The sequence below is a fragment of the Bubalus kerabau genome, chromosome 1 (genome assembly GCF_029407905.1).
Source record: "Bubalus kerabau isolate K-KA32 ecotype Philippines breed swamp buffalo chromosome 1, PCC_UOA_SB_1v2, whole genome shotgun sequence".
In the NCBI taxonomy this organism is placed as follows: Eukaryota; Metazoa; Chordata; class Mammalia; order Artiodactyla; family Bovidae; genus Bubalus; species Bubalus kerabau.
In genome coordinates, this window is record NC_073624.1 from 167,597,588 (window position 1) to 167,611,269 (window position 13,682).

General features: G+C 40.7%; 2 protein-coding genes across 2 annotated transcripts; one reads left to right on the forward strand and one right to left on the reverse strand.

The window, feature by feature from the left end:
• Nucleotides 1-3,035: 3,035 nt before the first annotated feature.
• LOC129641877 (olfactory receptor 6C74-like) lies at nt 3,036-3,920 on the reverse strand. The gene has a single exon (XM_055566460.1). The coding sequence runs from the start codon at nt 3,918-3,920 to the stop codon at nt 3,036-3,038; it is 885 nt and encodes a 294-aa protein (XP_055422435.1).
• A 5,017-nt stretch (nt 3,921-8,937) lies between these two features.
• LOC129641878 (olfactory receptor 49-like) lies at nt 8,938-11,654 on the forward strand. The gene is made up of 3 exons (XM_055566461.1): nt 8,938-9,003; nt 9,562-9,621; nt 10,113-11,654. Exons 2-3 carry the CDS (start codon nt 9,619-9,621, stop codon nt 11,091-11,093), a joined length of 984 nt encoding a protein of 327 aa, XP_055422436.1. The 5' UTR covers nt 8,938-9,003; nt 9,562-9,618; the 3' UTR covers nt 11,094-11,654.
• Nucleotides 11,655-13,682: the final 2,028 nt, after the last annotated feature.

Sequence of the window (13,682 nt, forward strand, 5' to 3'; positions counted from 1 at the left end):
TTTTGTGGCATCTTTGTCAGGTTTTGGTGTTAGGGTGATGGTGGCCTCATAGAATGAGTTTGGAAGTTTACCTTTCTCTGCAATATTGTGGAAGAATTTGAGTAGGATAGGTGTCAACTCTTCTCTAAATTTTTGGTAGAATTCAGCTGCGAAGCCGTCTGGACCTGGGCTTTTGTTTGCTGGAAGATTTCTGATTACAGTTTCAATTTCCTTGCTCGTGATGGGTCTGTTAAGATTTTCTATTTCTTCCTGGGTCATTTTTGGAAAGTTGTACTTTTCTAAGAATTTGTTCATTTCTTCCACGTTGTCCATTTTATTGGCATATAATTGCTGATAGTAGTCTCTTATGATCCTTTGTATTTCTGTGTTGTCTTTTGTGATCTCTCCATTTTCCTTTCTAATTTTATTGATTTGATTTTTCTCCCTTTGTTTCTTGATGAGTCTAGCTAATGGTTTGCCAATTTTATTTATCCTTTCAAAGAACCAGGTTTTGGCTCTGTTGATTTTTGCTATGGTATCCTTTGTTTCTGTTGCATTTATTTCTGCCCTAATTTTTAAGATTTCTTTCCTTCTACTAACCCTGGGGTTCTTCATTTCTTCCTTTTCTAGTTGCTTTAGGTGTAAGGTTATTTATTTGACTTTTGTCCTGTTTCTTGAGGTATGCCTGTATTGCTATGAACTTTCCCCTTAGCACTGCTTTTACAGTGGTTTTGTATGGTTTTGTCCCACAGGTTTTGGGTTGTTGTGTTTTCATTTTCATTTGTTTCTATGCATATTTTGATTTCTTTTTTGATTTCTTCTGTGATTTGTTGGTTATTCAGCAGCGTGTTGTTCAGCCTCCATATGTTGGCATTTTAATAGTTTTTCTCCTGTAATTGAGATCTAATCTTACTGCATTGTGGTCAGAAAAGATGCTTGTAATGATTTCAATTTTTTTGAATTTACCAAGGCTAGATTTATGGCCCAGGATGTGATCTATCCTGGAAAAGCTTCTGTGTGCGCTTGAGAAAAAGGTGAAATTCATTGTTTTGGGATGAAATGTCCTATAGATATCAATTAGGCCTAACTGGATTATTGTATCATTTAAAGTTTGTGTTTCCTTGTTAATATTCTGTTTAGTTGATCTATCCATAGGTGTGAGTGGGGTATTAAAGTCTCCTACTATTATTGTGTTGTTAATTTCCCCTTTCATACTTGTTAGCATTTGTCTTACATATTGTGGTCCTCTTATGTTGGGTGCATATATATTTATTATTGTTATATCTTCTTCTTGGATTGATCCTTTGATCATTATGCAGTGTCCTTCTTTGTCTCTTTTTACAGCCTTTGTTTTAAAGTCTATTTTATCTGATATGAGTATTGCTACTCCTGCTTTCTTTTGGCCTCTATTTGCATGGAAAATCTTTTTCCAGCCCTTCACTTTCAATCTGTATGTGTCCTCTGTTTTGAGGTGGGTCTCTTATAGACAACATATATAGGGGTCTTGTTTTTGTATCCATTCAGCCAGTCTTTGTCTTTTGGTTGGGGCATTCAACCCTTTTACGTTTAAGGTAATTATTGATAAGTATGATCCCATTGCCATTTGCTTTATTGTTTTGGGTTCAAGTTTATACATGGTTTTTGTGTCTCCTGTCTAGAGAATATCCTTTAGCATTTGTTGGAGAGCTGGTTTGGTGGTGCTGAATTCTCTCAGCTTTTGCTTGTCTGTAAAGCTTTTGACTTCTCCTTCATATTTGAATGAGATCCTTGCTGGGTACAGTAATCTGGGCTGTAGGTTATTTTCTTTCATCACTTTAAGTATGTCTTGCCATTCCCTCCTGGCTTGAAGAGTTTCTATTGAAAGATCAGCTGTTATCCTTATGGGAATCCCTTGTGTGTTATTTGTTGTTTTTTCCTTGCTGCTTTTAATATTTGTTCTTTGTGTTTGATCTTTGTTAATTTGATTACTATGTGTCTTGGGGTGTTTTGCGTTGGGTTTATCCTTTTTGGACTCTCTGGGTTTCTTGGACTTGGGTGATTATTTCCTTCCCCATTTTAGGGAAGTTTTCAACTATTATCTCCTCAAGTATTTTCTCATGGTCTTTCTTTTTGTCTTCTTTTTCTGGAACTCCTACGATTCGAATGTTGGGGCGTTAACACTGTCCTGGAGGTCTCTGAGATTGTCCTCATTTCTTTTAATTCATTTTTCTTTTTTCCTCTCTGATTCATTTATTTCTACCATTCTATCTTCTATTTCACTAATCCTATCTCCTGCCTCCGTTATTCTACTATTTGTTGCCTCCAGAGTGTTTTTGATCTCATTTATCACATTATTCATTATATATTGACTCTTTTTTATTTCTTCTAGGTCCTTGTTAAACCTTTCTTGTATCTTCTCAATCCTTGTCTCCAGGCTATTTATCTGTGATTCCATTTTGATTTCAAGATTTTAGATCATTTTCACTATCATTATTTGGAATTATCAGGTAGATTCCCTATCGCTTCCTCTTTTGTTTGGTTTGATGGGCATTTATCCTGTTCCTTTATCTGTTGGGTATTCCTCTGTCTCTTCATCTTTTTTATATTGCTGAGTTTGGCATGTCCTTTCTGTATTCTGGCAGTTTGTATAGTTCTTTTTATTGTGGAGTTTCCTTGCTGTGGATGGGGCTGTACAGGTGGCTTGTCAAGGTTTCTTGTTTAGGGAAGCTTGTGTTGGTGTTGTGGTGGGTGGAGCTGGATTTCTTCTCTCTCCTTTCGAAGACAATGGGCTGCTTTTCTGGGTGCCTGATGTCCTCTTCCAGCATTCAGAAGTTGTTTTGTGGAGTCTACTCAGAGTTTAAATGTTCTTTTGATGAATTTGTGGGGATAAAGTGGTCTCCCCATCCTATTCCTTTGCCATCTTAGGACTGCCCCCAACAGACTCTCAATTATGAACTCTGGAATGAAGATGGATGGTTTTTAGAAGCCTTCCACTCCAAGGCTAGATGACTTTTTTCTTTTTTTAATCTTGATAGTTTCATTCTTCTCATGGTCTCCCTCAGAGCCTGGCAGGCCTGCTAGTTCCTCAGCGTGTAGGTGACAGGGTTCAGCAGGGGAGTCACCACCGTGTTCACAAGGGCAGCCTCCTTGTTAGAGTCCAGCCTGTTCACCTGCTTTCGTTTCATGTATATAAACACACAACTGGCATACATCAGAGAAAGGACAATGAGGTGAGAGGAGCAGGTGGAGAAAGCTTTCTGTCGCTCCTTGGCTGATGGGAGTCCAATAATTGTGATGACTATGTTGCTGCATGCAGTGATGGTTATGATGAGGGGAGTCAAAAGGACACACAAAGCAAGGACAAGGAGCAATATTTCGAGAGACCTGCTGTCAGAGCAGGAGAGATGGATCAGGGGGCCGAGGTCACAGAAGAAGTGAGGTATGACATGGGGGCCACAGAAGCATAACTGGGACACCATCACCACCAGACCGGCAATGAGAGTGAAGCCCAAAGCCGAGCAGGCTGTGACCAGGAGGCAGCAAGCCCTCAGGTTCATGATGGTCGTGTAATGAAGAGGCTTGCAAATGGCCAGGTACTGATCCAGAGACATCACTGCTAGGAGGAGGAAACCTGCTGCTCCCAGAAATACAAAGACACAGGCTTGTAAGAAACAGGCAGCAAAGGAAATCGTTTGCTTTCCTAAAAGAAAGATGACCAGCAATTTAGGAATAATAGCACTTGTGAAGCAACACTCAAAGAAAGAGAAAATGCTTAGGAAGAAGTACACAGGCGTCTGTAGCCTTGAGTCAGCACAGGTGGTGGTGACTATAACCGTTTTGCCTGCAATGGACGCCAGGTATGCCAGAGAGTGCACCAGGAAGAGAATTTTCCCCAGGCGCTGGACAGCAGGGAAGCCCTCCAAGGTGAATTCTTGGACACTTGTCCCATTCTTCATTTCCATGGACGTCTTTTCCCACTCAGCATCACCTGCTGATCTTAAACTAAAGACATTACAATGAGCTCAAAAGTTTTAGAGAAGCATAAGAACAAGTATTTGGCTCCTTAGCAAGGAGTTAGGCACATAGCAGAGTGGCTCAGTGAATGGACTCTTGACCCGGAAGAAGCTGAGTTCCATACTATTTCAATACTGAGTCCACCTTTGTAGAGACAGATCAGCTTTGGAATGTTTGTTCTCTTGTGGACTTCATTTTCACCTTCTGATGCTTGTTCATGTTCTTAAAAGAATTAAGATAAAACATGTAACTCACTTGACATGTAATGTCCACATTTCCTATGTGTCCCTTAATGTCTAATTTCAATATTCGATTCTTAGCGACCGCATGGACTGCAGCCTACCAGGCTCCTCCGTCCATGGGATTTTCCAGGCAAGAGTACTGGAGTGGGTTGCCATTGCCTTCTCCGATTAGGGTCATTATTATACTCTTAAATATAGTTGGATCAGTAGATGGACTTCTTGATATTTATTTATTATCCAACCCAGGAACTGTCCATGGGGTTGCAAAGAGTCGGACACAACTGAGCGACTTCACTTCACTTCACTTCCAGGGACTGAACCCAGGTTTCCCACACTGTAGGCAGATTCTTTACCATATGAGCTACCAGGGAAGCCCTTATTGACATTGGCATATTTTAAAACCACTTTGTATGTTATACAGTATTATCAGTTTATAAATAAGTGCAACAGTAATAGTAACACTTCCTTTAAATATCCAATTTAAAATATACAACATACTCTATGGTCCAAATCATCATTTGATGAGGACTTTACCATTGCCTGATACTTTGCTGGTTGCCAAAATACAGTATTTCTGTTTCTATTCACCATAATCATGTTAGGTATTATGTTTTCCTCACCTGTTCTTCTATAAAAAAGAAATTGAGAATTAAGAGAGTTCCAGGGGGTTATGTCACCTAGGTGAGATTTTAGCTCTATCTCCTAGAATCCAGAGCTCCTGCTGTTTCCAAATGCTGTGACCAAAATATTTTAAAATAGGAAGAAATATATTGTTGATGATTACAAGCTTAGGTGAAAGCTTAGGTGTATTTATCTTAAGTTTTCCATCATCCTGTTAGTATCATTAATTAATTGTGCATTAGTCACTCAGTCGTGTCCAACTCTTTGCAACTCCAAGGACGGTAACCTGCCAGGCTCCTCTGTTCATGGAGTGCTCCAGGCAAGAATACTGGAGTGGGTTGTCATTTCCTTCTCCAATCATTGATTAATGCTGACCAACAAAAAACACAGGCCTTAGAGATGGTCTTCTTCAGAACAGTCAATTTATAGAAGAGACTGGAAGCCAGAGATATTGGGGGTTGATCAACAGCATGATATAAGTTATAAATCCAGGATGGACTTGCCATTCTGAGGCTCCTGCTGGCATGTAAGTGAGATGAAGAGTAACAGCAGTTCACAAGATTGGCCAATTTAGGAAGGATGGTCTGGGAACATGGCACCAGTATGGCATCGCTCATATCAATGATCAATGAGCATTCTCTTTCTCTCTCCAGTCTCCTCAGTAAATTCTATCTATTTTGAGAGTGTTGGGCTCTAGAATCTTTATAATAAGCTGAAAGCCTTCAACATGGAGTGAATCTTTCTTTCTAACCTCTCATGGGTCAAGTTGTGAGAAGTGGTGCTTGTACAACCACACTGCTCACCCCAGACTGGCAGTGCCCACAGGGTAGTCTGGAGGAGCAACTGCATGTCTTCCATTAACTGCAGCAGATCCTCCAAGGTACCACTGTCTCTGAGGCCAGGAATATACTCATCAGCTCACGAGGGGTAAGGCTTTCTCCTCCCGCAGTGATTCTCTTCCAAGAAATCCCGTGCTTGCTCTGGGCTGAGCAGAAAGCAGAGGGAAAGGAAGCTCAGTTGCCACAGTCTGTTGTCACAGAGTGAGGTGAATATGCATCCCATGTTCCCAGTGTCCCTGACCGAGGAAATCTTATTTCTCAAGCCCAGGTTCTTTCATACCACAACAAGGCTTCACAGAGCCTTGACCACTGCAGTCCCAGAAAGGAGCAGAATTGAATAAAACAACCACATTTCATGGCCTGCAATTCTGGGTGAGAACTTGACTCTGGGGCTACTTAGGGTTCTGACAGTAGGTCTGGACTTGCCTCCCTCAGTTAACAGAGCATCTGACATGCAACATTGCTGCCTCATCCTGTATCAGCTGATAAGAGCAGGGGTCTTCTTCTGAACCCAGCCCTGGGTGATGCTGAGACAAAGATTCTTATACTGAAGCACATGTCTGACATGTATGCTCCAAGTCACCTTCTGTTACACTGGCCTCCTCCACCATATGCTTACCTTTCCATGTGCAGAAGCCTGCTTAGTCCACTGCATTAATGTCAAGATGCTCCCGACATGCACATCTGGGGCCTCTGTGATAGTTTTCCAACAAGATTGTGTTTGGTCACTAAGCAGGATGTATTCAGCCAGTGAGTAGTGAGGACAGGCTCCCTTGCTGGGAGCTGAAAGGACATGGGCCGGAAGTAAAGGCAAGGCCAGTGCCCTGGGTACAGCCAATTGGTCACCATTGAGAATACTAGTTATTTGCACAAACCTTATATTTATCTTCTTTGGTCTGATATGACACTGGCTCCCATATGTTCAGAGTTCTCTGCCAAAATAGTTTCAAAGAAAACGCATGACTTCATTTCCCAAGGGCTCTTAAATCCCAATTTGAATGTTGCTGCTGACGTGAAGTAGAATTCCAGACTAAAATTTCTGCACATGATGTGTATGTACACTGAGGCCGAGAATTGGAGTTTAAAAAACAAAAACAAAAACAAATTTTATTGTGAGAAAGAGTTGAATTGACAGAGATGTGAGAAAGGCTTTTGGGAAATATACTGGTTACTGAGAAAGGAGATGGTAGAAGTCTACTTACCCCTCTCAACCATCTTCCTGCCTCTGCCAACGTTATGATATTATGACTCTTTTCACTGGCTATTTTTATCTGAAGAATATTTTTGTTGCTGTCCTGAATTGTCTTGAAAAAATAAGATGTCTTCCTCTTTCACACATCTTCCTCTTTCAGGAAGAAAAGGGAACACTAGTTGCTTTCTGTGGCATATCTAACCTGTCCAGATTCTCTCTTTTTAAAGAATCTGTAAAGTGGGTTTTGAAATTCTTCAAGATACATACAAGGAGAATGAGATGCAAGACTCAAGGTGGAGAAAGTGTGAAAGCGTTAGTTGTTCAGTTGTGCCTGACTCTTTGCAAGCCTGGGGACTGTAGCCCGTCAGTCTCCTCTGTCCATGGGATTCTCCAGGCAAGAATACTGGAGTGGGTAGCCATTCCCTTCTTCAGAGGATCTTCCCAACCCAGGGATAAAACCCAGTTCCCCTGCATTGCAGGCAGGTTCTTTGTCGTTTGAGCCAACAGGAAGTTGTTGCCATAGTAATCACTGGCTTGGAAGGCTACTTTTCTTACTGGGTACCTCAGTTGGGCTACTGTGGCCTGAGTGACCAATTTTTCTGTGGCTTCTGGCCTCAAAACCATAATGAGGTATCAGCGAACACATGTCAGGTCTACAAATAACAAAATTTGGAAAGGATGTGAAGAAAAGGGAACCCTCATACACTGTTGGTAGGACTGTAAATAGGTGTATCCACTATGGAAAATGGAGAAGGCAATGGCAACCCACTCCAGTACTCTTGCCTGGAAAATCCCTTGGGCGGAGGAGCCTGGTAGGCTGCAGTCCATGGGGTCGCTAAAATCAGACACAACCGAGCGACTTCACTTTGACTTTTCACTTTCATGCATTGGAGAAGGAAATGGCAACCCACTCCAGTGTTCTTGCCTGGAGAATCCCAGGGACAGGGGAGCCTGGTGGGCTGCCATCTATGGGGTCGCAGAGAGTCGGACACTACTGAAGTGACTTAGCAGCAGCAGCAGCAGCCTATGGAAAACAGTATGGAGGTTCCTTAAAAAACTAAAAATAGAATGACCAAGAAAGTGGAAGTCGCTCAGTCCATGGAATTCTCCAGGCCAGAATACTGGAGTGGGTAGGCTTTCCATTCTTCAGGGGATCTTCCCAACCCAGGGATCAAACCCAATAAAGAAAATACCAGGTTAAAAAGATAAAAAAGCAAAGATAATTCTAATGTAAAAAAGAGTTTCTGTTGCTTAAGCCTTTCTTGATATATGTAATTTGTGATTCTGTAAATTTTACAACTCTAGGGCAGTTGTGCAAAATCTACCTTTAAGGACTTTCACAGAGGACTGTGCAGCCTATTGAGAAAGATAGTAGATATGCAGTGAAAGGGTAATTATAACATATGTCAGCTGGAATTTTCCATTTCCAAATATGAAGCAATTAACTGTCCTCTGGGACTCTTTTGTGATTGTAGCTCCTATTCTATTTAAAAAAAATCCCCTCTAAAGAATTTGAAAGTTCCAAAGATGTGTCCATTGGACGCTGAGCATCCTCACTAGTGATGGTTAATAAGCCTGTGATAATTATATCATAAGGGCATTTGAATATGTTCTCGCTTATGACTGCTGTGATCCTTCCCTATATGAAGTGGGGTGTCTGGTTGATGGAAAAGTGACTGATAACAGGACCATGAAACAAGAAATTGTCCTTTGTTGTTTCATCTTTTTGACTCTGTTCTGGGATGGATACACATGCAAAGAAGTTTGATGTTCACGATGTGTTGTAGAATGGAAATAAATATGTCCAGGTATTCCAAACACAGAAAGTGCGAGTGGATGATTGGGGCAGCTTGTTGTCTTAATGGTCCAGAATTTATCAGGTTGTCATGGGGAAAAACTATGATGTAGGTTACTCCAGAGTTTGGAAATGTGTCTTTTAAAAAAATGGAGCCTTAGTAGTTTCCTATTAATTTAGGACACTAGGCATCCATTAATTTTGTATGAGGTCCAAGAAAGGTATATCTCAACTAAAAGTGTTTTTTACCCTTTTCCATTAGCCTCGGAAAAACATCCTGGTTTGTTTTAAGAAGAGAAGCACATTGTCAACAAAACACTGTTTCCTGTGAGCTGCTTCGTGGTGAGTACTTGATCATGGGACTAGGTTGAAATCTAGTAGGTCAGATATTTTAACCAGAGACTGGCTATGTTTAAGTTTCTAATGTGGATCATGCATAGTTAAAGTAATAGATCTGGCCAAAAGGAATTAAGTAAAATACAATTAAATTATGGTTACTTATTTATTCAAGCACTGACCCCTTCCCCAAAGATTATATCAATATACTTGGATTCTAGTTAGGCATTGGCATTTTTTTAAGAAAAAAATAGAATATTCCTCTTGTGACTGTAATGAAAACAGGTTTAATTCTGCCATACTGAATACTTACAATGTGAAAAAATACTCCCAGAAAAAGGAATGTTGAAGACTAATCTATAACTAATAGCAGAATGAAAGACTACCATTCTGCTAGTTGGTAGAGTGTGAGGGAATCTGATTCACCCATTATATGTGTGTTCATTGAATCTGAATAAGCAAGCCATGAAACCATTTCCCTCTCAAATTTAGATATGGTTTCTCTAAACCCACAGACTAGGTGGTTCTGATAGTATAATATACTACCTTTATTGCTCACCCTAGGGCCTTGAAAAAAGAACTCAGGCTGAACAGACTTCAGGAAAAGAACAGATTTGAAACATGGTAATAAGAAAATGGCTCTTTCACATTTTCTATTTTCAAAGGGCTAACATCAGTGCACAGGAGGGTTCCTACATTGCTTGTCTTGCTGAAGCATAGAATGAACAAACTGAGTCCATGAGATGTATTTCTGCAGGATGATAGCTTTTGTTGCTAAACCATTAATTGTGTATGTGTCTGCAAAAAAATCATTTTCATTTTGTGTTGTTTATTTTGTGGACTGTTATTTACAGATATTATTTTCCAAAAAAAGTTAAGTGACACATTAAAATTTATTAGCAAAAACAAAAATGAATCTTTAATTTTATAATTTAATTATTATTATTATTAATATAATAATGTAATGATAATAGAATACCATTTATAGTAAAATATTTCAAAATATGAAATGATCTCATTCAAAAATGTAGCATAAAGTAGTGTTTTTATATTATTTAATAGTTGACATCATTTAAATTCTTTATTCTTCAGTAATAGTATTTTCTGCTTCACAGATTAGCCAGAGAATGATGACAATCAGAGAACCAGAGAGAACTGTGGGGGTGAAAAATGAGTCCACCGTCCAGGAGTTCATTCTGGAGGCGTTTCCTGCCGCCCAGCACTTGGGGAGCCTCATCTTTCTGGCGCACCTGCTTGCATACCTGGCCTCTATCGTGGGAAACGCGGTCATAATCCTCATCACCTGGGCTGACCATCGCCTCCCGACGCCAATGTATGTTTTGCTGAGCACTTTCTCCTTCTGTGAATGCTGTTTCATCACCACAGTCATTCCTAAACTGCTGTCCATCTTCCTCTCAGGAAGGCAAACAATTCCCTTTCCTGCTTGCCTCACACAAGCCTTCTTCTTTTTATTTATTGGGGCAGGAATTTTCTTTCTCATTGCAGTGATGTCGTTGGATCGATACCTGGCCATCTGCAAGCCTCTGCACTATGCACCCATCATGAACCTGAGGGTTAGTTTCCTCCTGATTTTCTTGTGCTATTCCTTGTCCTTCATCTTCTTCACTGGTCTGATGCTCAAAGTTTCCCAGTTATCATTCTGTGGCCCCAATATCATCTCTCATTTCTTCTGTGACCTTGGCTCCTTAATTCACCTCTCCTGCTCCGACACCAGCTCTGTTGAAATGTATTTCTTCTTTGTTACTTCGTTTGCCATTCTGCTATCCCTCATTGTAACCATCACTGCCTACAGCAACATAGTGGTCACAATCCTGCGACTCCCATCAGCCAAGGAGCGACAGAAAGCTTTCTCCACCTGCTCCTCTCACCTCATTGTCCTTTCTCTGATGTACGGCAGCTGTGTGTTTATATACGTGAAACCGAAGCAGGCGAACAGGCTGGACTCCAACAAGGAGGCTGCCCTTGTGAACACAGTGGTGACCCCAGTGCTGAACCCTGTCATCTACACCCTGAGGAACAAGCAGGTCCACCAGGCTCTGAGGGACACGCTGTCTAGGATGAGGTTGCAGAAGTAGAGTTTGGAGGCTAAGTGGATCCTCTTGATCCTCCAGTTCAGTTTCCCACCATTGGCAAAGTCTGTTCTCGAGAAGTTCTCCATATGGTGATCTATCTTGTGCTACTTTTAAGCTGGATGGGTACTGTCTTATTTTGCAAATCAATACCTTCTTCTATTTGAAAATTTCACTTGTTCTCTATATTCTGCTAAAGCTATGTTGCTTGATTTTTCTATTGATTGGTCTTAAATGAATTCAATTAAAGCAATATTGTGAAGCAACTATTATACATCAGTCATAAGCTACTAAGTCTTTAATGCAATAATAAAAATGTTGCAAGACTTTATCATTTCTATCCATGATACATTTTTATGCTCAAAGTTTATGATACCTCAGAAAAGATAGATAACTTTCCTTACCATTTGATACTCAAGGTTTGAAAATTACAGTTACAAATTACTTCTGAAAATTATATAAAGTCATAGTACAACTTAATGGTGTTTTATCATTTGAATCTACTTATGTGAATGCTCACTAGGTCTTCTTCATGTCTAGTTCTTCTTCGTGTGTATTGGTTTTAGCGTACAAACAGCTCAGTGTAACTCCAGAGTTTTAGATGAGCTCTTTCAGTGTATCGTCTTCCAGATGTATCAAATTTTATCAATAACATTTTCTTTAATTCTTTCTTGAAATATAAACAAACTGAAAAGCTTTCAAATTATGTCATTTATTTTTTCTGTAATTGATGTTGCCAAGTCCTAGTAGTAAAAATTGCTCAAAGGTAGGTAATCCCAGTAGCAAATTATTTCCTCCCATCTAAGGTATTTTCAGTTTAGTGTGATATTGGGTGTAGGAGATGCCAGTGTCATCTATGTTAAGCTCATTTATGGTTAACATTTTGTGTAGCAAAAACTAATAGAAATCATAAGGAAAATGAGTGTATCAATAATAAAAAAGGGAGATCAAAATGGAGTCACTTACTGTTTGAACTTTCATTGAGGAAGTGGCTTCCACCTGAACGTAATTGGCCCTAAAGGGACATGGATCCCATCACATCTAGCACTGCATGTGCATAGCATGCATTTGATTTTTGCTGTGTCTGAGGTGAGTCCATATTTCCTTTTTAGCTTGATTTGAAAATTACTTCTAATTTAAGGCATAATATTATTAGGAAGAGTTTTAGATTGTCAGGAATACTGGGTGACTTAGATTTTTATGTTTGGGAGTCATTTGATGATAAGTTGTCCTAGGAATTACAGTCTTCCAAGGACATCTGTGCGTTTGTCTCTCACTTTTCCAAAATAGAAGTTAAATGAGTAGTTTTTGAATCTGAAAAAAGTTGGGAAGTCCTGAGAGTCCTCTGTGTTGGTTTCTGTCCATTAGATAAAAGAACCAATCTTCACAGCCTAGCCCAGACTAGTGCCGGAGATGGACATCACCAATCACCCAGAGTGACCCAAACTTCACCCTCCTCTAAACCAGTCTCTGCTTTAGTGTGTCCCAAGAGACTGAGGCGTGTCATCCCTATTACCCCAGACCTAAGACAGGTAGTTAGAATCCAATCCTTCCATTAACAGCTGGGAAAGTTGGGGTACTATAAATGTTGTCCAGTTCCTTCTATATTCAAGGAGAAACTAAGAATTGATATGCTTGTCTGTTCATACTGTACTGACCATGGGGGCAGAGCTGTGAGAGGTGATCCTTTACTGCTTAGGAGAAGCTGGAAGTTGGGAGTTCTGATCAGATTGTAAGGTGCTGTGTTGGGTTAGAACTCTCAGCTTCTCCTTGTTTAAGACTGGTGTGTGTGGGGGCGGTCCTAAGATGGCGGAGGAATAGGACGGGGAGACCACTTTCTCCCCAACAAATTCATCAAAAGAACATTTAAACGCTGAGTAAAATCCACAAAACAACTTCTGAATGCTGGCAGAGGACATCAGGCACCCAGAAAAGCAACCCATTGTCTTCGAAAGGAGGTAGGAAAAATATAAAAGACAAAAAAAGAGACAAAAGAGGTAGGGACGGAGCTCAGTCCCAGGAAGGGAGTCTTAAAAAGAGAGAAGTTTCCAAACACCAGGAAACACTCTCACTGCCAAGTCTGTGGCGAGCCTTGGAAGCACAGAGGGCAACATAACAGGGAGGAAAAATAAGTAAATAATTAAAACCCACAGATTATGAGCCCAACGGTAACTCCCACAGCAGAGAAGCAGCGCAGTCGCTTGCACCCGCCACTAGCAAGCGGGGGTTGGGCAGGGAGGCGCAGGCTGCATTGCTTAGAGTAAGGATTGGGCTGGAATGCCCAGAGCACTATCTGAGCGAACTAACTTGGGCTAGCAAACCAGACTGTGGGATAACTATCACGCGAAAAGCCAGCCCTAACCTAAGACACCACCAGGCCCGCGCACAGAACAAAGGACTGAACAGAGATAGAAGGCTGCAGACCATTCCCCTCCAGTGACAGACAGCCAGAGCCAGAAGGGGGCAATCGCAGCCCCAGAGAGACATTATCTACCTAACTGCAAGCAGGCTTCTTTGCTAACTAAGACTAATTGCGATTCTGGACAGTCATCTGCCTGAGAAGGTGCGCCAGTTGTACATCCAGAAAACCGAGCG